Consider the following 24,795-nt stretch of genomic DNA (forward strand, 5'->3'; position numbering starts at 1 on the left):
GTTTTTTCCCAGGCTCGGAAGCACTATGAATAGAGGGAAAAGATTGCCTCCACACCGTTAACCTGTACCCAACTTCTGTCGTCGGGTACCCAAACATCGTTACCGTGCACCCGACTTGCAACGCCGGGTATCACCTAAGTCTCACAGATCACCACCAACACATAACCATCCAATGAAGGGGATCCCTGCAATGCAAGAATCCCCGATTCCAGAATTTTTTACCAGTTTTATCCAAGTTGGATTTAAGGGGGGGGGGGGTACAACCTGATTACAATCAGAGAAGGGGATGAATGGAAGACGGCATTCAATACCCCTGAGGGTCATTTCGAGAGTCTGGTCATGCCTTTTCGTCTGACCAGTGCACCTGCAGTTTTCCAACATTTCATTAATGATATTTTCCTTCATTTGGTGGGCAGGTTTTTGGTGGTCTACCTGGACGATATTTTGGTTTACTCTCCTGATTTGCAGACACATCGGGGGCATGTTAAGCAGATGTTGCAAATATTAAGGGATAGAAAACTATATGCCAAACTAGAAAAATGTGTTTTCACAAAACCATGAGGTACAGTTTTTAGGGTACCTGTTGTCATCTTCAGGTATTCGGAAGGATCCTGAGAAGATCTGTGCTGTCCTTGATTGGGACCATCCAGAGAACTTGAAGTCGCCACAACGTTTTCTGGGCTTAACTAATTTTTACTGGAAATTCATCCAAAATTATTCTGTAGTTGTGAAACCCCTTACTGACATGACAAGGAAAGAGGCTGATTTTTCCAAATGATCGGATGCCACCCTGCAGGCTTTTTCCTCCCTAAAGAGCTGTTTTGCCACGGCCCCTATACTCAGTTAACCCGATGTTTCCCAACCCTTTGTTGCTGTTGTGGAGCTTGATGCGTCGGAAGTGACGGTTGGAGATGTGTTGTTTCAGGGTCCGTCCCCAAGAAAATGGCATCCATACGCTTTCTTTTCTAAGAAATTGTCCTCGGCTGAGAGAAATTATGGCGTGGGCAATAGGGAACTTTTGGCAATTAAATTGGCATTTGAAGAATGGCGACATTGGTTGGAGGGGGCAGTCCATTCCATTACTGTTTTTACTGACCATAAGAACCTCTCTTATCTTCAATCGGCTAAACGTCTCAACCCTAGGCAAGCTAGATGGTCCCTGTTTTTTTACTATATTCAATTTGGTGGTCACTTTCCGTCCAGGAGTCAAAAATGTCAAGGCTGATGCTTTTTCCCGGACCTTCCCTGGAGATGGTGACCATGAGAACCCTGCCCCGATTTTGCAGAAGGAGGTAGTCATTTCAGCATTGTACCCTGAGCTGGAGAGTGAGCAGTTGGAGGCCCAAGGGGACGCCCCAGCCTCCTGCTCTGACCAAAACCGTTTTTTGATCCATTATGGATCCTATCACTGCTCTAACAGGGTAACTGCAGCAGCTCAGCCTGGAGGTGGCAGATCTGCACACTGTCATTTTACAGCACCCTAACATATCAGGTTTGGGGAAAATGACTCCAATGCAACCCTTGCTGGAGCCCAAGATTGTTTTGCCTGACATGTTCTCTGGGGGTGTGACAAGTTTGCTGTGTTCAGTGAGGCCTGTAATCTGTACTTTTTTCTGCTTCTGGGTCATATATACGATGACCCCAAACGCATCTCGCTGACTGAGTCCACACTGCATTATCTTCAGCAGGGATACTGGCCAGCGGAAGAGTATTGCTCCGAGTTTCAGAGGTGGTCCACTGACACTAGGTGGAATAACCCCGCTCTCTGTAGCCAGTTGTATGAAGGGCTATCAGTTAGGGTGAAGGATGTCTTAGCCCTGTATGAGACTCCAGTTTCTCTTGAGGCGACCATGTCTCTGGCTATCCGGGTTGATCATAGTCTTCGCCAGAGACATAGGGAGACACCTCAATGTGCGGGAGATCCGGGGCCAAGGGAGATCAGGTCTGCGTCATCTGGGGAACCCATGCAGTTGTGAGGGGCATGTCGTTCTGGAAAGCAGTCTGTTTGGCGCAAAGGGGAGTGTGTTTTTACTGTGGTAGAAAGGGCCATATTGTGGGCACGTGTCCTTCCCGATCTCACAGTAAAACAGCCGCCAGAAAACTAAGAGGCCCAGGTTGCGATGAAGTTAGCAACCCGGGTGTACTTATCCCCACCGTGGGAAGGACACAATTTTTTCTGCCAGCTGAGATTCATCTGGATGAAATTAAAGTGGTTGTGTCTACATTTCTGGACAATGGGGCGGGTTTAACTTGATCAACACTAGGTTCATCCAGGTCCGGGGCCTCAATCCACATACGCTGTCCAGACCTATACACATAATCGCCATTGACACTACACCATTGAGACGGGCATTTTACTCAAGCCGCCCAAGGGTTACATCTACAGGTGGGGGCCATGCACTCTGAAGTAATAGACTATTGTGTGCTAGGGAATCTGCCCTCTCCTGTGGTTCTTGGATTTCCTTGGCTCATTCTGCACAAACCTGTGGTAGATTGGAAGACTCGGGAAGTGGAAAAGTGGAGTGAGTATGGTCAAGGACACTGCTTGGGTACCCGGTTTGCTAGGGTGGCTACCCAATCTGTACCTAAATATCTGTCTGACTTTGGAGAGGTGTTCTTAGAGCATGGGTGCCAAGAAGTTCCTCCCCATTGTCCTTATGACCGCGCCATTAATCTTGTTCGTGGGGCCAAGCTGCCTAAGAGCAAACTGTATAATATCTCTGGTCCAGAGAGGCAAGCCATGAAGAATTATATCGCAGAAAGTTTGGCAAAGGGTCATATCAGACCATCCTCATCCCCCATTGCTGTGGGGGTTTTCTTTGTAAAGAAGAAATATGGGGGGTTACACCCATGCCTAGATTTCCGCTAACTCAATCTGATCACGGTCTGGGATACATATCCAATCCCTTTCATCTCAAAACTGGACCTCAGAGGGGTGTATAATCTCATCCGCATTAAAGAAAGGGTTGAGTGAAAAACAGCTTTCAATATGCCTGAGGGACACTACGAGAACCTGGTGATGCCATGTGGGTTGACAAACACTGCCGCAATCTTTCAGCTCTTAATAACATCTTTAGTCACCTGGTAGGTAGATTTGTGGTAATTGACCTTCATGACATATTAATTTATTCACCTGTCCTTGTGTCACATCAAGTACATGTCAGGCAGGTCTTACAGATACTCAGACACAATAAGTTATTTGTCAAACTAGAGAAATGTATGTTTTCAGTTGAGGAGATCCCTTTTATAGGATATGTGTTATTGTCCACCGGTTTTCGCATGGATCCGGCGAAGGTCTGGGCGGTACTGGATTGGGATCATTCAGAGGATTTGAAGGCGTTACAAAGATTTTTGGGTTTCGCCAACTACTATCATTAGTTTATCAAGAAGTTTTTGGTAGTAGGTGACTATGACTAGGAAGGGGATAGACTTTTCCAAGTGGTCCAGTCTGGCTAGGGAGGCATTCGATACCTTGAAGAAGTTATTTGCATCTGTGCCAATTCTCATACAGCCTGAGGTCACTCAGTCTTTTATTGTAGAAGTTGACGTGTCTGAAGTGGGGGTGGGGGCTGTATTGTCACAGGGTGTGTCTTCTGGTAAATGGCGATCATGTGCATATTTTTCGAAAAAACTGTTGTCTGCAGAGAGAAATTCTGACATTGGTAACAGGGAACTCTTGGTAATTAAGTGGGCCTTTAAAGAGTGGCGTCATTTTCTGGAGGGGGGCAGTTCATCCAGTTATGGTGATCACGAAGCATAAGAATCTTGTATATTTAGAATCTGCAAAACATTTAATGCCTCGACATGTAAGAGGGGCATTGTTGTTCATCAGGTTTAAAGGGAACCTGTCACCCCATTTTTTCCGTATGAGATAAAAATACTGTTAAATAGGGCCTGAGCTGTGTGTTACAATAGTGTATTTTGTGGACCCCGATTCCCCACCTATGCTGCCGAAATACCTTACCAAAGTCGCCGTTTTCGCCTGTCAATCAGGCTGCTCTGGTCAAATGGGCGTGGTGACATCGCTGTTTCTTCCCCCAGATCTTGCTTATCTTTCCGTTGGTGGTGTAGTGGTTTGCGCATGCCCAACTGCCGAATTCTCTGTGCAGGTGAAGAAAAAGAGCGCGATCTGCGCTATTCCCCTGGTTATCGTGGGGGCGGCCATCTTCCTGAGGCCGCGCGTGCGCAGATGGAGCGCTCTGCTGCCCGGGGCTTCAGGAAAATGGCCGCCGCAATCTTCATCTGCGCACGCGCGGCATCCCGCGGCCATTTTCCTGAAGCCCCGGGCAGCAGAGCGCTCCATCTGCGCATGCGTGGCCTCAGGAAGATGGCCGCCTCCACGATAACCAGGGGAATAGCGCAGATCGCGCTCTTTTCCCTCACCTGTGCAGTGGATTCGGCAGTTGGGCATGCGCAAACCACTACACCACCAACGGAAAGATAAGCAAGATCTGGGGGAAGAAACAGCGATGTCACCACGCCCATTTGACCAGAGCAGCCTGATTGACAGGCGAAAACGGCGACTTTGGTAAGGTATTTCGGCAGCATAGGTGGGGAATCAGGGTACACAAAATACACTATTGTAATGCACAGCTCAGGCCCTATTTAACAGTATTTTTATCTCATACTGAGAAAACGGGGTGACAGGTTCCCTTTAACTTTTTTGTCACATATAGGCCGGGAACAAAAACATTAAGGCGGGTGCCTTATCTTGTCATTTTCTTGAGGGTGGAAATAATTGTGAACCAGTTCCTATACTAGAAAAAGGGGTGGTTATGGCGTCCAAATGCTCCGATATTGAAAAAGAGGTTGTTGCTGTCCATTAGGTAAACTTTTTGTAGCTGTGAATCCTCGTCTGAGAGTCCTTAGTGATCATCATGATTTGGTCTTGGCCGGACATCCTGGTAATAAAGCCAACACTGATCATTTTACTCGGCGTTTTTGGTGGCCAGGGGTTCATCAGGATATCTGGAAGTATATAGCTGCCTGCAGTGTCTGTGCGCGTTATGAGACCTCTCATACTCGTGCGTCGGGGTTTCTCCAACCATTGGAGATTCCCAGTAGACCTTGGACTCACGTGTAGGTCGATTTTATCATGGATCCATCCATGTCAGCGGGTCACCTACATACCTCTAGCCGAATTTGTGGTAAATAATCGTTGTCATGAGTCTACTGGTAAGTCCCCGTTCTTTGGTCCGTATGGGTTTCATCCTCAGTTCAGCTTATTTAATAAGAACCGTTCTTCTGGATTACCTGAAGTAGAACGGTTTTGATCATCTATTACATCCGTATGGCAGGGGGTTGCTGATAATTTGAGGAAGATGGGGTCCAAATATAAGAGTGTGGTTGATTGGAGATATTTGGTGGGTTCAGATATTTGGTGGGTTCAGACCTGTGTATTGGTGACTTGATGTTGCTGTCCACTAGGAACATTAAGTTGAAGGTTCTCTCTTGGAAACTGTGTCACACGTTTATTGGTGCTTATAAGATTGTGACCGTCGTCAATCCAGTAGCATTCTGCCTTTCTTTGCTGCCCTCTTTTAGGATCCATAATGCGTTTCATCAATCTCTCCTCAAAAAATATGTTGTGTAACGAATGGAAGCGGAGGCACAGGTGGTGAAGTTCGCATTCGTTTTTTATTGATATTTTTGTGGAACCTCGGGACCACGGTCTGAGGGGCTCTGAAGGGGGCGTGACTACGTGAGCCCCAGGCACCCGTGGTAAGTCCCCTCGAACAGGGTCGGAATGGAATGCCTGGGGGACATGGGTGCTACCTCCAGTTAGACCCCGCATACGTGGTAGGTGTCTCAGCGGGACAGTCGGACAAGCAGGGTTAACAGATGTCGTGGAGCTCACACAGGTGGTAATGGCGTTGTCCAGAGGTACGGATGACTGAATGGCGGGACGTGACAGCGACCAGGATGGTGAGAGGACTGCAAAGTATATCCTACGAGGAACCTTTAAAGGATCTGGGAATGTTTAGCTGCAAAAAAAGAAGGTGGCTAAGAGGAGACTTAAAAGCTGTCTACAAATATCTGAAGAGCTGTCACAGTGTAGAGGGATCATCCTTATTCGCACATGGAAACACAAGAAGCAATGGGATGAAACTGAAAGGGAGATACAGATTAGATATTAGAAAAAACTTTTTTGCAGTGAGGTGATCAGTGAGTGGAACAGGCGGCCACGAGAGGTGGTGAGTCCTCTTTCAAAGGAAGTCTTCAAACAGAGTCTGGATAGACATCGAATATATTCGAGTATATTCGCTCATCGCTAATTAGCAGCTTTCCATCTTATCCACACTGACTCTACATTGTTGCAGCGCCCTCAATGTCATCATTGAGCACAGGTCTTAAGTTGGATTTTATGAAAATAGACATGTCTTTCCTGTCCTTTTGTCCAGCCAGGTTTCCGTGATACCCACCACATCGTATTCTGTGGCTGACATAAGAGCCTTCAGTTCATTCATTTTGTTTGCAAGACTTCTTGCATTTGACAGCAGACTTTTAATACTATTAGCACACTTGTTACTCCTAGATAGATTTGCCCAGGAGCCATCCTACGGCATTTCACATCATGCCCTACCTCTTCCAAGTTCACTATTATGTAAGGTTTTCTGTACATTTGTCCTTTGTGGTAAGACCGTCACAGGACCACTTGTCGGGGTCCATGCTCCATGCAGCCCTGGCCTTCAGACAATGAGTTCTTCCACGACCAAGTTCATTGTTGGCCTCCCCAGCTGGCCCTCCCTAATATTGTAAGATATAGTGATATATATTATATGTATCCTCCTCCCACTCCACAACTCTACCATGGGCCGTGGTGACCTCCTACATTGGTTTCTCTTCATACTGCAGTTTTTAGTAGAAACTGACCATCCGTGCAGTGATGTTGAGGCAGTGATGTAGGGCCGTGAAGGTCAACATTAGGCTCTGTAGTACAGAAAACGAAGAGCTAGCACTCGACTAATTGTAGGGTTCGGAGGTGCACGTGAAAGGAACCAATGGTCCCATAAACATTCGGTATACAAGAATCACTGCACTCATCCAGTTCAGAGAAAACAAAAGTTCTTTGCTGAAGTGAAAAATTTATTTTTAGAAAATGGTGATGCAGATGAAACGGAAAGTGGTTATGGCAGTTTTAACGTTTCGACCACACAGTGGTCTTGATCACAATACAGTGCTGTAACAAGAAATAAAAAAACGGTGTATAAGTACAAAATTATATACAGTGGTGAACTACTATTTACAAGTTATGACAAACTAGATCAACAATTACTATGTACAAAATTGGAGGCTATGGAACAAATGTCAGAAATCCATAAATGGCAAACACAACCAGTAAGACTACTGGTGGTCCTACGACCTATATTACAAAAGAACATTTAAACTAGAGTCTGGCGTCACAAGAAATCCAATTACGTAGGAGACTACAAAGGAGGTAAAGCCCAATGCACATACCCTTATAGGTTATTCGTTTCAAGTATAATATGTTGCATCATTCGTGTACACACGAAGAAGGAGATAGAGAAGGTAATGAGAAAGGATAAGCCAATGACTAATAATCACGTAGGTACCAGTGCGTGTGGATATAAACCCTACCAATGACAACCCCTCGGTATGCGGTCATATGTAGAGAAATCTGTACGTGTGAGTAGTCTGGGCTAGATATAGAAAAGGTAATTACCACAATTTCTAGGGAAGCAAAATCTGTGAAACAAACCAAGAGCGCCTGGAAAGGTGAATATATGCCCAAAACCATCAATTAGCGCATACGATTGGCTGTAAAAGATAGACAGAAGCATGTGTTGGATATGGAGTATTGCCAAATGATTGGTGAAGTGTCAGGGCACATATATACACATACTTCAGTCCCGCTTGCCCATGCAGAGTTATGCTGAATCTGTAAGTGTGAGCTGACAGCAAGGAGTGTGTCACCATCACACAGGATGGATAAGATAGCTTGCTCCTGGAAGAGAGGGGTGACGGCAAATTATAGCTCCATACAAGAAAGGGGGGTGACTTATCTGAGATTCGGATAGCTCCATACACATGTGCTGCGCGGTGTGGAGAGTGGAGTACCCGGTGACCAGCGTTGGTGGTCCAGTGGGAGGTGCCGACACGGTCCGTGTCCTGGCAAGTGACTTAGCTGCTGGGCGCCGTTCTATATCCGGATAAGGCGGTCATGTGACCGGAGATGCTGTGAGGACGCCGGCGCCTGCGCAGAATGCAGCGTCGCCGGTAACCAAGGGGAATAGACAGAGCCTGCGTGATTGGACAAGGCTCTGCGCATGCGCAGTAGAAGACCGCTATGATAGCGGCTCCCAGAGTGACCGCAAGGGGCGCACCCTATCCAGGGGAGATAACTAGTGTATGCGGTTGAAGAAACCACAGTGAAGGGGGCCCTAAGTGAAGATCTGGCCACGGTTATATGTTAGGAGATAGGGATAACTGAATATAACGCTAATATAGCCAAAAACAGGGAACAGCAGTGTAGAAGGCTGTGATACTGAAGCCTGAACAACCACATATAATAAGCAGAGCGGGATAAAATGATGAAAAATAGGTATAAATGTATGGTTCATATGGCAACAGAAAAACATACAGATAAACAATATCAATAAAACAAATAGTACGAGTCCAAACTAGAATGATTATTCACAGAGCAGTCACTGAGTTGAATACATGAATGGGATAAAAGAAAAAATAGAAAAAATAATAATAAAAATAAAAATAAATGTAAAAATAAAAATAAATATAAAAATAAAAATGAATAAATAAAAATAAAAATAAATAAAGAATAAAAAATAATAAAAAAATAAAAATAAATGTAAAAATAAAAATAATAATAAAAATAAAATAAAAAATATGTAAATAAATAATAAAATAGAAAAAAGCTAATGGGGGAAAAATGAAACTTGAATAGCTCCTAAGGGGTAGAGGGTCTTACCATCCTGCGTAAAAGGGGTATCGAGTCTACAAATACGATGGGTCAACACGCCTGGAGAGAGACACAAAAACCTGGTTAGATTAGCCAATCCATTTCCCTATTTAGGCCTCGAGGGTGGAGGGTGTCTAACGTATAGATCCAAAAAGTTTCTCGCTGTTTTAACAATTGAACATGATTGCCACCCCTTCTGGGGCGTTGTACTTTCTCAATAACTTGGTATCTTAATTGAGCGACCGTGTGTTGAGCTTCTTTGAAATGAAAGGGAAGAGGTAGCCATGTTTTCCCGCACCTGATGGTCGACTTGTGGCTAGAGATCCTGTCTCTAATGGTTTGGGTGGTCTCGCCTACATATAGTAGTCCACATGGGCATTTGATGACATATACCACAAACTTGGACTCACAAGTGTGGTATTCTTTGATCGGGAAGGATTTGCCAGTGCGTGGGTGCAGTACCTCGCTACCCTTGATCACGTTAGAGCAGCTCATACAACTTAGGCAGGGGAATGTACCTGTCCTCTTTTGGCCCGTCAATGTCCTGGGTGGAGATGGTTTTGATGTCCCCAAGTCGGCCCTAACCACTCTATCCTTTACATTCTGTGGGCGTCTCATGCACATTAGGGGTGGATCCTTAAAAATTTGGATCTGTGGGTAAGCTTTAGTAAGAAGAGGCCAGTGGCCTCGTATGAGGTTGTGAATCCTGCGCATGGTGGGGTGATGATTATGAACAAACGGAAGTCTGGGATTTTTGTGTCTGGTTATGGCTGTTTCGACAGTTTCACTAAGGGCTTTGGTAGACTCTATTTCTAGGAGTTTAGTTGGGTAATTACGTGCCCTAAATTTGTCGGACATTTCTCGTACTCTGGTCTCCCTGGTCACCGGATTGGAAACAATCCTAGTGACCCTTTTGAATTGTGATCTGGGGAGGCTCTCCTTGGTGGAATTTGGGTGGCAGCTATTGTAGAGTAGTAGGCTGTTACAGTCTGTTGGTTTCGTATATAAGTCAGTACTGAGGTTGCCGGATGCATCTTTCATAATTTTGGTGTCAAGGAACGATATTGCCTCATTATGGTGTACCAGAGTGAATGAGAGTTCGGGTCTGATGGTATTAATAGTGTTGAAGAAATCCCAAAGACTGGTTAGATCACCTTTCCAAATGCAGAAAATATCGTCTATATATCGGAACCATGTCAGGGCGTTATGTTGAAAGACCGGGTTTGGATAAACGTATGTGCGTTCAAAATGGTCCATATAGAGATTCGCATATGCCGGGGCCACATTGGACCCCATGGCAGTACCACAGGTCTGTAGGAAGAAATTATCCTCAAACATAAAGAAGTTCTCCCTAAGGACCAGATTGAGTAGATCCAGGCAAAGGTCCTGGGTGTTTTTGTCAATGTTGGCCTCCTGGAGGGTAATTGACACAGCTTCGATACCTCTGTCGTGTGTGATGGATGTGTACAAGCTGTTTACATCAAGGGTACACAGGGTGCTGTCGGGGGGAATGTTATGGATATTGTGGATCCTGTTCAGGAAGTCACCTGTATCCAAGATGTATGATCTTGTTGAGCGAGCATACGGGGTAAGAATTTTCTCAAGGAAAATTGATAGGGGGTTCAATATAGAGTCAGTCGATGCCACTATAGGGCGTCCGGGAGGGTTGTGGAGGTCTTTATGTATTTTAGGGAGGATGTACAGGACCGGGGTTACCGGGTGGTGGTTAATGAGGTATGTTCTAGTTTTAGTGTCAATGGTTCTAAGCTGTACGTGTTTGTCTAATACAGTATTGATTTTCTGGCGTACTCCATATGTGGGATCAGCATGCAGTTTCTTATAGGTGGAAGGGTCAGAGAGTTGAGGTCTAATTTCTGCAACGTACTGATTTTTGTTCATAACCACCGTCGCCCCTCCCTTGTCTGCCATTTTGAACGCACATACGTTTATCCAAACCCGGTCTTTCAACATAACGCCCTGACATGGTTCCGATATATAGACGATATTTTCTGCATTTGGAAAGGTGATCTAACCAGTCTCTGGGATTTCTTCAACACTATTAATACCATCAGACCCGAGCTCTTATTCACTCTGGTACACCATAATGAGGCAATATCGTTCCTTGACACCAAAATTATGAAAGATGCATCCGGCAACCTCAGTACTGACTTATATACGAAACCAACAGACTGTAACAGCCTACTACTCTACAATAGCTGCCACCCAAATTCCACCAAGGAGAGCCTCCCCAGATCACAATTCAAAAGGGTCACTAGGATTGTTTCCAATCCGGTGACCAGGGAGACCAGAGTACGAGAAATGTCCGACAAATTTAGGGCACGTAATTACCCAACTAAACTCCTAGAAATAGAGTCTACCAAAGCCCTTAGTGAAACTGTCGAAACAGCCATAACCAGACACAAAAATCCCAGACTTCCGTTTGTTCATAATCATCACCCCACCATGCGCAGGATTCACAACCTCATACGAGGCCACTGGCCTCTTCTTACTAAAGCTTACCCACAGATCCAAATTTTTAAGGATCCACCCCTAATGTGCATGAGACGCCCACAGAATGTAAAGGATAGAGTGGTTAGGGCCGACTTGGGGACATCAAAACCATCTCCACCCAGGACATTGACGGGCCAAAAGAGGACAGGTACATTCCCCTGCCTAAGTTGTATGAGCTGCTCTAACGTGATCAAGGGTAGCGAGGTACTGCACCCACGCACTGGCAAATCCTTCCCGATCAAAGAATACCACACTTGTGAGTCCAAGTTTGTGGTATATGTCATCAAATGCCCATGTGGACTACTATATGTAGGCGAGACCACCCAAACCATTAGAGACAGGATCTCTAGCCACAAGTCGACCATCAGGTGCGGGAAAACATGGCTACCTCTTCCCTTTCATTTCAAAGAAGCTCAACACACGGTCGCTCAATTAAGATACCAAGTTATTGAGAAAGTACAACGCCCCAGAAGGGGTGGCAATCATGTTCAATTGTTAAAACAGCGAGAAACTTTTTGGATCTATACGTTAGACACCCTCCACCCTCGAGGCCTAAATAGGGAAATGGATTGGCTAATCTAACCAGGTTTTTGTGTCTCTCTCCAGGCGTGTTGACCCATCGTATTTGTAGACTCGATACCCCTTTTACGCAGGATGGTAAGACCCTCTACCCCTTAGGAGCTATTCAAGTTTCATTTTTCCCCCATTAGCTTTTTTCTATTTTTTCTATTTTATTATTTATTTACATATTTTTTATTTTTTATTTTATTTTTATTATTATTTTTATTTTTACATTTATTTTTATTTTTTTATTATTTTTTATTCTTTATTTATTTTTATTATTATTTTTATTTATTCATTTTTATTTTTATATTTATTTTTATTTTTACATTTATTTTTATTATTATTTTTTCTATTTTTTCTTTTATCCCATTCATGTATTCAACTCAGTGACTGCTCTGTGAATAATCATTCTAGTTTGGACTCCTACTATTTGTTGATATTGTTTATCTGTATGTTTTTCTGTTGCCATATGAACCATACATTTATACCTATTTTTCATCATTTTATCCCGCTCTGCTTATTATATGTGGTTGTTCAGGCTTCAGTATTACAGCCTTCTACACTGCTGTTCCCTGTTTTTGGCTATATTAGCGTTATATTCAGTTATCCCTATCTCCTAACATATAACCGTGGCCAGATCTTCACTTAGGGCCCCCTTCACTGTGGTTTCTCCAACCGCATACACTAGTTATCTCCCCTGGATAGGGTGCGCCCCTTGCGGTCACTCTGGGAGCCGCTATCATAGCGGTCTTCTACTGCGCATGCACAGAGCCTTGTCCAATCACGCAGGCTCTGTCTATTCCCCTTGGTTACCGGCGACGCTGCATTCTGCGCAGGCGCCGGCGTCCTCACAGCATCTCCGGTCACATGACCGGCTCATCCGGATATAGAACGGCGCCCAGCAGCTAAGTCACTTGCCAGGACACGGACCGTGTCGGCACCTCCCACTGGACCACCAACGCTGGTCACCGGGTACTCCACTCTCCACACCGCGCAGCACATGTGTATGGAGCTATCCGAATCTCAGATAAGTCACCCCCCTTTCTTGTATGGAGCTATAATTTGCCGTCACCCCTCTCTTCCAGGAGCAAGCTATCTTATCCATCCTGTGTGATGGTGACACACTCCTTGCTGTCAGCTCACACTTACAGATTCAGCATAACTCTGCATGGGCAAGCGGGATTGAAGTATGTGTATATATGTGCCCTGACACTTCACCAATCATTCGGCAATACTCCATATCCAACACATGCTTCTGTCTATCTTTTACAGCCAATCGTATGCGCTAATTGATGGTTTGGGGCATATATTCACCTTTCCAGGCGCTCTTGGTTTGTTTCACAGATTTTGCTTCCCTAGAAATTGTGGTAATTACCTTTTCTATATCTAGCCCAGACTCCTCACACGTACAGATTTCTCTACATATGACCGCATACCGAGGGGTTGTCATTGGTAGGGTTTATATCCACACACACTGGGACCTACGTGATTATTAGTCATTGGCTTATCCTTTCTCATTACCTTCTCTATCTCCTTCTTCGTGTGTACACGAATGATGCAGCATATTATACTTGAAACGAATAACCTATAAGGGTATGTGCATTGGGCTTTACCTCCTTTGTAGTCTCCTACGTAATTGGATTTCTTGTGACGCCAGACTCTAGTTTAAATGTTCTTTTGTAATATAGGTCGTAGGACCACCAGTAGTCTTACTGGTTGTGTTTGCCATTTATGGATTTCTGACATTTGTTCCATAGCCTCCAATTTTGTACATAGTAATTGTTGATCTAGTTTGTCATAACTTGTAAATAGTAGTTCACCACTATATATAATTTTGTACTTATACACCGTTTTTTTATTTCTTGTTACAGCACTGTATTGTGATCAAGACCACTGTGTGGTCGAAACGTTAAAACTGCCATAACCACTTTCCGTTTCATCTGCATCACCATTTTCTAAAAATAAATTTTTCACTTCAGCAAAGAACTTTTGTTTTCTCTGAACTGGATGAGTGCAGTGATTCTTGTATACCGAACATTAGGCACTGGGCAGTGATGTTGGGGTGGTTAGCTCTGGGTTTGAGGCAGTGACCTTGGGATGAAAAATGTCAGCTCTTGGTGTGAAAAAGTGGCTTTGGGGAAATGAAAGTAAGCTCTGGCATGGGGGCCATGATATTCGGTGAATGAAGGTGAGCTCAGATTTCTCAGTGGTGATGTTGGGTTGAAGTATGTCAGCTCTAGGATCTTGGCAGGTTTAACGCAGTGATAGTAAAGTAGCCTCTGGATTACAGGTCATGATGTTGGAGTGTGGAACGACAGCTCTGGGTTGGTGTAATCTCTGTTGGTAATGTTGAGGTGATGAAGGTCAGCCCTAGGTTCAGGACAATGATGTCTGGGAGATGAGCTGAGCTCTGAGTTCTAAGAATCAATTTTGTAGTGATGAAGGTCATCTCTGGTTCTTGCTATGATATTACAGTGATGAAGGTCAACTCTGGTTTCCGGGCAGTGATGTTGGAGTAATGAAGGTAAGCTCTGGTTTCCGAGCAGTGATGATGGAGTTATGAAGGTAAGCTCTGGTTTCCGGGCAGTGATGTTGGAGTAATGAAGGTAAGCTCTGGTTTCCGAGCAGTGATGATGGAGTTATGAAGGTAAGCTCTGGTTTCCGGGCAGTGATGTTGGAGTAATGAAGGTAAGCTCTGGTTTCCGGGCAGTGATGTTGAAAGTGGTGAAGGTAAGCTCTGGTTTCCGGGCAGTGATGTTGGAGTAATGAAGGTAAGTTCTGGTTTCCGGGCAGTGATGTTGGAGTAATGAAGGTAAGCTCTGGTTTCCGGGCAGTGATGATGGAGTTATGAAGGTAAGCTCTGGTTTCCGGGCAGTGATGTTGAAAGTGGTGAAGGTAAGCTCTGGTTTCCTGGTAATGTTATATGGTAATGATATGTGCTGACACAACGTTGGTTTCCTAGTCAGACAGGTTTATCTTCCTCAGTTATGTAACTGCCTTGGGTACAGTGAGGAGGAATGTTCTGCGGTGCATAAAATACAGAAGCCATGTAGTGCACAGGAGAGGACATAGAGGTGTGCACAAACGTGCAGAACATGAGGAAATGTACAATGTACCAATAACTTCAAAACATTTCTCTCCTCACACGACTTCAGTCCCTCATCACACGAGCTCAATCCTGATCACACGACTTCAGCCCCTCATCACATGAACTCAGCTTCTCGTCACACAACCTCAGTTCTCATCACACTACTTCAATCCTCATCACACGAACTCAGCCCCTCATCTCTCAACCTAAGCCCCTCGTCTCTCAACAAAAGGCCCGCATCACACAACCTCAATTTCTCAACCACCAACCACAGCCGCTCATCACACAACCTAAACCCCGCATCACACAACCTCAGTTTCTCAACCACCAACCTCAGCCCCTCATCACACAACCTCAGCTTCCCAACCATCAAACTCAGCTCCTCATCGCACAACCTCAGCCCCTCATCACACAACCTCAGCTTCCCAACCACCAACCTCAGCCCCTCATCACACAACCTCAGCTTCCCAACCATCAAACTCAGCTCCTCATCGCACAACCTCAGCCCCTCATCACACAACCTCAGCTTCTCATCACCCAATCTCAGGCCCGCATCACACAACCTCAGCCCCTCACCACACAAACTCAGGTCCTCATATGCCCTCAGCTCCTCATGACACAACCTCAGCTTCTCATCACACAACCTCAGTCCCCATAACACAACCTCAGTCCCTCATTACACAACCTCAGCCCCTCATCACACAACCTAAGCCCCTCATCACACAACCTATGCCCCTCATAACACAACCTCAGCCTCGCATCACACAACCTAAGCCCCGCATCACAGAACCTCAATTTCTCAACCACCAACCTCAGCCCCTCATCACACAACCTCAGCCCCTCATCACACAACCTCAGCTTCTCATCACCCAATCTCAGGCCCGCATCACACAACCTCAGCCCCTCACCACACAAACTCAGGTCCTCATATGCCCTCAGCTCCTCATGACACAACCTCAGCTTCTCATCACACAACCTCAGTCCCCATAACACAACCTCAGTCCCTCATCACACAACCTCAGCCCCTCATCACACAACCTAAGCCCCTCATCACACAACCTATGCCCCTCATAACACAACCTCAGCCTCGCATCACACAACCTAAGCCCCGCATCACAGAACCTCAATTTCTCAACCACCAACCTCAGCCCCTCATCACACAACCTCAGCCCCTCATCACACAACCTCAGCCCCTCATCACACAACCTCAGCCCCTCATCACACAACCTCAGCTTCTCATCACACATCCTCAGCTCTCCTTCAAACTCAGCCCCATCACTCGATCTATTGCCTCATCACACAATCTAAGCCCCTCGTCAGATGACCTCCTTCACCCCATGACCTGTTTCCTGTCAGGGTGACATGCTGTGATGTCCTCAGGACATTGTACACTTCCTCATGTTCTGCACGTTTGTGTGTGATCGCGGTCACACCTGTAGTCCTCTGCTGCACACAGCGCGGTGGCGACACGTTCCTCCTCACTGTACAGGTTACATCATGGCGTTATTAGTGAGCGCGGCACAATTCTCTACTAGCAATGTCCAGACTGCGGCCGCTGCTATGGTGTCTGCAACTGGTGCATTCCCATCACTGTCAGAAGTATTAGAAGACGATTGTTACATTTATTATTATTACACTTATTATTATCACACTTATACATCATCACTATTGTTATTAGATTTATTGATACTTTTATTCTTATCTCTCGCCCTCTCCTCTGGCGGCAGGTACTGCAGGCGGACGGCCTCGCTTCGGGGATGAGCGTCCTCTCGTTACTGCTGATCTCTACCGATAAATAAACTTCTGTCTGCGGCTGCTTCTCTCTGCTGACATTCTACTGCACTGAGGCCTCTAATGGGGGAGGCCGGGGTCACATTACAGGGAGGACACAGCTGAGCACAAGAGCTGACATTCTACTGCACTGAGGCCTCTAATGGGGGAGGCCGGGGTCACATTACAGGAGGAAACAGCTGAGCCCGAGAGCTGACACTCTACTGCACTGAGGCCTCTAATGGGGGAGGCCGGGGTCACATTACAGGAGGACACAGCTGAGCCCGAGAGCTGACACTCTACTGCACTGAGGCCTCTAATGGGGGAGGCCGGGGTCACATTACAGGGGGACACAGCTGAGCCCAAGAGCTGACACTCTACTGCACTGAGGCCTCTAATGGGGGAGGCCGGGGTCACATTACAGGGGGACACAGCTGAGCCCGAGAGCTGACACTCTACTGCACTGAGGCCTCTAATGGGGGAGGCCGGGGTCACATTACAGGAGGACACAGCTGAGCCTGAGAGCTGACACTCTACTGCACTGAGGCCTCTAATGGGGGAGGCCGGGGTCACATTACAGGAGAGCACAGCTGAGCCTGAGAGCTGACAGTCTACTGCACTGAGGCCTCTAATGGGGGAGGCCGGGGTCACATTACAGGAGGACACAGCTGAGCCCAAGAGCTGACACTCTACTGCACTGAGGCCTCTAATGGGGGAAGCCGGGGTCACATTACAGGGGGACACAGCTGAGCCTGAGAGCTGACAGCCTACTGCACTGAGGCCTCTAATGGGGGAGGCCGGGGTCACATTACAGGAGGACACAGCTGAGCCTGAGAGCTGACAGCCTACTGCACTGAGGCCTCTAATGGGGGAGGCCGGGGTCACATTACAGGAGGACACAGCTGAGCCCAAGAGCTGACATTCTACTGCACTGAGGCCTCTAATGGAGGAGGCTGGGGTCACATTACAGGAGGACACAGCTGAGCCCGAGAGCTGACACTCTACTGCACTGAGGCCTCTAATGGGGGAGGCCGGGGTCACATTACAGGAGGACACAGCTGAGCCCGAGAGCTGACACTCTACTGCACTGAGGCCTCTAATGGGGGAGGCCGGGGTCACATTACAGGAGGACACAGCTGAGCCCAAGAGCTGACACTCTACTGCACTGAGGCCTCTAATAGGGGAGGCCGGGGTCACATTACAGGGGGACACAGCTGAGCCCAAGAGCTGACATTCTACTGCACTGAGGCCTCTAACGGGGGAGGCCGGGGTCACATTACAGGAGGACACAGCTGAGCCCGAGAGCTGACACTCTACTGCACTGAGGCCTCTAATAGGGGAGGCCGGGGTCACATTACAGGAGGACACAGCTGAGCCCGAGAGCTGACACTCTACTGCACTGAGGCCTCTAATGGGGGAGGCCGGGGTCACATTACAGGAGGGACACAGCTGAGCCCGAGAGCTGACACTCTACTGCACTGAGGCCTCTAATGGGGGAGGCCGGGGTCACATTACAGGAGGACACAGCTGAGCCCAAGAGCTGACACTCTACTGCACTGAGGCCTCTAATGGAGGAGGCCGGGGTCACATTACAGGGAGGACACAGCTGAGCCCGAGAGCTGACACTGTACTGCACTGAGGCCTCTAATGGGGGAGGCCGGGGTCACATTACAGGGAGGACACAGCTGAGCCCGAGAGCTGACACTTTACTGCACTGAGGCCTCTAATGGGGGAGGCCGGGCTCACATTACAGGGGGACACAGCTGAGCCCGAGAGCTGACACTCTACTGCACTGAGGCCTCTAATGGGGGAGGCCAGGGTCACATTACAGGGGGACACAGCTGAGCACAAGAGCTGACACTCTACTGCACTGAGGCCTCTAATGGGGGAGGCCGGGGTCACATTACAGGAGGACACAGCTGAGCCTGAGCTGACTCTCTACTGCACTGAGGCCTCTAATGGGGGAGGCCGGGGTCACATTACAGGAGGACACAGCTGAGCCCGAGAGCTGACACTCTACTGCACTGAGGCCTCTAATGGGGGAGGCCGGGGTCACATTACAGGGGGACACAGCTGAGCCCGAGAGCTGACACTCTACTGCACTGAGGCCTCTAATGGGGGAGGCCGGGGTCACATTACAGGGGGACACAGCTGAGCCCGAGAGCTGACACTCTACTGCACTGAGGCCTCTAATGGGGGAGGCCGGGGTCACATTACAGGAGGACACAGCTGAGCCTGAGAGCTGACAGTCTACTGCACTGAGGCCTCTAATGGGGGAGGCCGGGGTCACATTACAGGAGGACACAGCTGAGCACAAGAGCTGACACTCTACTGCACTGAGACCTCTAATGGGGGAGGCCGGGGTCACATTACAGGAGGACACAGCTGAGCCCAAGAGCTGACACTCTACTGCACTGAGGCCTCTAATGGGGGAGGCCGGGGTCACATTACAGGGGGACACAGCTGAGCCCGAGAGCTGACACTCTACTGCACTGAGGCCTCTAATGGGGGAGGCCGGGGTCACATTACAGGAGGACACAGCTGAGCCTGAGAGCTGACACTCTACTGCACTGAGGCCTCTAATGGGGGAGGCCGGGGTCACATTACAGGGGGACACAGCTGAGCCCGAGAGCTGACACTCTACTGCACTGAGGCCTTTAATGGGGGAGGCCGGGGTCACATTACAGGGGGACACAGCTGAGCCCGAGAGCTGACACTCTACTGCACTGAGGCCTCTAATGGGGGAGGCCGGGGTCACATTACAGGAGGACACAGCTGAGCCCAAGAGCTGACACTCTACTGCACTGAGGCCTCTAATGGGGGAGGCCGGGGTCACATTACAGGAGGACACAGCTGAGCCCGAGAGCTGACACTCTACTGCACTGAGGCCTCTAAAGGGGGGAGGCCGGGGTCACATTACAGGAGGACACAGCTGAGCCCGAGAGCTGACACTCTACTGCACTGAGGCCTCTAATGGGGGAGGCCGGGGTCACATTACAGGAGGACACAGCTGAGCCCAAGAGCTGACATTCTACTGCACTGAGGCCTCTAATGGGGGAGGCCGGGGTCACATTACAGGAGGACACAGCTGAGCCTGAGAGCTGACACTCTACTGCACTGAGGCCTCTAATGGGGGAGGCCGGGGTCACATTACAGGAGGACACAGCTGAGCCCAAGAGCTGACACTGTACTGCACTGAGGCCTCTAATGGGGGAGGCCAGGGTCACATTACAGGGGGACACAGCTGAGCCCAAGAGCTGACACTCTACTGTACTGAGGCCTCTAATGGGGGAGGCCGGGGTCACATTACAGGAGGACACAGCTGAGCCCGAGAGCTGACACTCTACTGCACTGAGGCCTCTAATGGGGGAGGCCGGTGTCACATTACAGGAGACACAGCTGAGCCTGAGAGCTGACAGTCTACTGCACTGAGGCCTCTAATGGGGGAGGCCGGGGTCACATTACAGGAGGACACAGCTGAGCCCAAGAGCTGACATTCTACTGCACTGAGGCCTCTAATGGGGGAGGCCGGGGTCACATTACAGGAGGACACAGCTGAGCCCGAGAGCTGACACTCTACTGCACTGAGGCCTCTAATGGGGGAGGCCAGGGTCACATTACAGGAGGGACACAGCTGAGCCCAAGAGCTGACATTCTACTGCACTGAGGCCTCTAATGGGGGAGGCCGGGGTCACATTACAGGGAGGACACAGCTGAGCCCGAGAGCTGACAGTCTACTGCACTGAGGCCTCTAATGGGGGAGGCCGGGGTCACATTACAGGAGGACACAGCTGAGCCCGAGAGCTGACACTCTACTGCACTGAGGCCTCTAATGAGGGAGGCCGGGGTCACATTACAGGAGGACACAGCTGAGCCCAAGAGCTGACAATCTACTGCACTGAGGCCTCTAATGGAGGAGGCCGGGGTCACATTACAGGGAGGACACAGCTGAGCCTGAGAGCTGACACTCTACTGCACTGAGGCCTCTAATGGGGGAGGCCGGGGTCACATTACAGGAGGACACAGCTGAGCCCGAGAGCTGACACTCTACTGCACTGAGGCCTCTAATGGGGGAGGCCAAGGTCACATTACAGGAGGACACAGCTGAGCCTGAAAGCTGACACTCTACTGAACTGAGGCCTCTAATGGGGGAGGCCAGGTCACATTACAGGGGGACACAGCTGAGCACAAGAGCTGACACTCTACTGCACTGAGGCCTCTAATGGGGGAGGCCGGGGTCACATTACAGGAGGACACAGCTGAGCCCAAGAGCTGACACTCTACTGCACTGAGGCCTCTAATGGGGGAGGCCAAGGTCACATTACAGGAGGACACAGCTGAGCCCAAGAGCTGACACTCTACTGCACTGAGGCCTCTAATGGGGGAGGCCGGGGTCACATTACAGGAGGACACAGCTGAGCCTGAAAGCTGACACTCTACTTCACTGAGGCCTCTAATGGAGGAGGCCGGGGTCACATTACAGGAGGGACACAGCTGAGCACAAGAGCTGACACTCTACTGAACTGAGGCCTCTAATGGGGGAGGCCAGGTCACATTACAGGGGGACACAGCTGAGCACAAGAGCTGACAGTCTACTGCACTGAGGCCTCTAATGGGGGAGGCCGGGGTCACATTACAGGAGGACACAGCTGAGCCTGAGAGCTGACAGTCTACTGCACTGAGGCCTCTAATGGGGGAGGCCGGGATCACATTACAGGAGGACACAGCTGAGCCCAAGAGCTGACACTCTACTGTACTGAGGCCTCTAATGGGGGAGGCCGGGGTCACATTACAGGAGGACACAGCTGAGCCCGAGAGCTGACACTCTACTGCACTGAGGCCTCTAATGGGGGAGGCCGGGGTCACATTACAGGGGGACACAGCTGAGCCTGAGAGCTGACACTCTACTGTACTGAGGCCTCTAATGGGGGAGGCCGGGGTCACATTACAGGGGGACACAGCTGAGCCCGAGAGCTGACAGTCTACTGCACTGAGGCCTCTAATGGGGGAGGCCGGGGTCACATTACAGGAGGACACAGCTGAGCCCAAGAGCTGACACTCTACTGCACTGAGGCCTCTAATGGGGGAGGCCGGGGTCACATTACAGGAGGTCACAGCTGAGCCCGAGAGCTGACACTCTACTGCACTGAGGCCTCTAATGGAGGAGGCCGGGGTCACATTACAGGAGGACACAGCTGAGCCTGAGAGCTGACTCTCTACTGCACTGAGGCCTCTAATGGGGGAGGCCGGGGTCACATTACAGGAGTACACAGCTGAGCCTGAGAGCTGACACTCTACTGCACTGAGGCCTCTAATGGGGGAGGCCGGGGTCACATTACAGGAGGACACAGCTGAGCCCGAGAGCTGACACTCTACTGCACTGAGGCCTCTAATGGGGGAGGCCGGGGTCACATTACAGGAGGACACAGCTGAGCCCGAGAGCTGACACTCTACTGCACTGAGGCCTCTAATGGAGGAGGCCGGGGTCACATTACAGGAGGACACAGCTGAGCCCAAGAGCTGACAGTCTACTGCACTGAGGCCTCTAATGGGGGAGGCCGGGGTCACATTACAGGAGGACACAGCTGAGCCCGAGAGCTGACACTCTACTGCACTGAGGCCTCTAATGGGGGAGGCCGGGGTCACATTACAGGAGGACACAGCTGAGCCCAAGAGCTGACACTCTACTGCACTGAGGCCTCTAATGGGGGAGGCCGGGGTCACATTACAGGAGGACACAGCTGAGCACAAGAGCTGACACTCTACTGCACTGAGGCCTCTAATGGAGGAGGCCGGGGTCACATTACAGGGAGGACACAGCTGAGCCCAAGAGCTGACACTCTACTGCACTGAGGCCTCTAATGGGGGAGGCCGGGGTCACATTACAGGAGGACACAGCTGAGCCTGAGAGCTGACAGTCTACTGCACTGAGGCCTCTAATGGGGGAGGCCGGGGTCACATTACAGGAGGACACAGCTGAGCCCGAGAGCTGACACTCTACTGCACTGAGGCCTCTAATGGGGGAGGCCGGGGTCACATTACAGGGGGACACAGCTGAGCCTGAGAGCTGACTCTCTACTGCACTGAGGCCTCTAATGGGGGAGGCCGGGCTCACATTACAGGGGGACACAGCTGAGCCCAAGAGCTGACACTCTACTGCACTGAGGCCTCTAATGGGGGAGGCCAGGGTCACATTACAGGAGGACACAGCTGAGCCCGAGAGCTGACACTCTACTGTACTGAGGCCTCTAATGGGGGAGGCCGGGGTCACATTACAGGAGGACACAGCTGAGCCCAAGAGCTAACACTCTACTGCACTGAGGCCTCTAATGGGGGAGGCCGGGGTCACATTACAGGAGGACACAGCTGAGCCCAAGAGCTAACACTCTACTGCACTGAGGCCTCTAATGGGGGAGGCCGGGGTCACATTACAGGAGGACACAGCTGAGCCCAAGAGCTGACACTCTACTGCACTGAGGCCTCTAATGGGGGAGGCCGGGCTCACATTACAGGGGGACACAGCTGAGCCCGAGAGCTGACACTCTACTGCACTGAGGCCTCTAATGGGGGAGGCCGGGGTCACATTACAGGAGGACACAGCTGAGCCCGAGAGCTGACACTCTACTGCACTGAGGCCTCTAATGGGGGAGGCCGGGGTCACAATACAGGAGGACACAGCTGAGCCTGAGAGCTGACACGCTACTGCACTGAGGCCTCTAATGGGGGAGGCCGGGGTCACATTACAGGGGGGACACAGCTGAGCCCGAGAGCTGACACTCTACTGTACTGAGGCCTCTAATGGGGGAGGCCGGGGTCACATTACAGGAGCGACACAGCTGAGCCCAAGAGCTGACACTCTACTGCACTGAGGCCTCTAATGGGGGAGGCCGGGGTCACATTACAGGGGGACACAGCTGAGCCCAAGAGCTGACACTCTACTGCACTGAGGCCTCTAATGGGGGAGGCCGGGGTCACATTACAGGAGCGACACAGCTGAGCCCGAGAGCTGACACTCTACTGCACTGAGGCCTCTAATGGGGGAGGCCGGGGTCACATTACAGGGAGGACACAGCTGAGCCCGAGAGCTGACACTGTACTGCACTGAGGCCTCTAATGGGGGAGGCCGGGGTCACATTACAGGGAGGACACAGCTGAGCCCGAGAGCTGACACTCTACTGCACTGAGGCCTCTAATGGGGGAGGCCGGGGTCACAGTACAGGGGGACACAGCTGAGCCCAAGAGCTGACACTCTACTGCACTGAGGCCTCTAATGGGGGAGGCAGGGCTCACATTACAGGGGGACACAGCTGAGCCCAAGAGCTGACACTCTACTGCACTGAGGCCTCTAATGGGGGAGGCCGGGGTCACATTACAGGAGGACACAGCTGAGCCTGAGAGCTGACAGTCTACTGCACTGAGCCCTCTAATGGGGGAGGCCGAGGTCACATTACAGGGGGACACAGCTGAGCCCAAGAGCTGACACTCTACTGCACTGAGGCCTCTAATGGGGGAGGCCGGGGTCACATTACAGGGGGACACAGCTGAGCACAAGAGCTGACACTCTACTGCACTGAGGCCTCTAATGGGGGAGGCCGTGGTCACATTACAGGAGGACACAGCTGAGCCCAAGAGCTGACACTCTACTGCATTGAGGCCTCTAATGGGGGAGGCCGGGGTCACATTACAGGAGGACACAGCTGAGCCCAAGAGCTGATAGAGCGCCCCCACACCGCCGCAGGGCCGAGGGGTACCCGGAGCCGGGCCTCTGGGTCTCAGTCCTGGGGTTGTCACGGTGGCTAGACCCGGTCCGTGGCCCTGTCTGTCAGTGGGGGACGTCCGGTGCAATAAGTGGTGTTGTAACGGTGCAGTTGTGAGGTGCAGGTCGCGGTAAATAACAAGGACACCAGGTTGCAGTCTCTTTACC

General features: G+C 49.8%; 1 protein-coding gene across 5 annotated transcripts in view; it reads left to right on the forward strand.

The window, feature by feature from the left end:
* Positions 1-16,916, forward strand: part of TMEM95 (transmembrane protein 95) — a 60,156-nt gene extending 43,240 nt beyond the window's left edge. For 4 of the 5 annotated variants that reach the window (XM_077261469.1, XM_077261473.1, XM_077261470.1 and 1 more), the window contains one exon: positions 16,829-16,913. In XM_077261469.1, coding sequence (XP_077117584.1) covers positions 16,829-16,896 — 68 coding nt within the window. In that variant the 3' untranslated portion in view covers positions 16,897-16,913. Of the gene's footprint in view, positions 1-16,828 lie in introns of all 5 variants that reach the window. The other variant, XM_077261472.1, reaches the window with a different exon arrangement.
* The last annotated feature ends 7,879 nt before the right edge of the window (positions 16,917-24,795 follow it).

This window comes from Ranitomeya variabilis, chromosome 5 (assembly GCF_051348905.1).
Source record: "Ranitomeya variabilis isolate aRanVar5 chromosome 5, aRanVar5.hap1, whole genome shotgun sequence".
NCBI lineage: Eukaryota > Metazoa > Chordata > Amphibia > Anura > Dendrobatidae > Ranitomeya > Ranitomeya variabilis.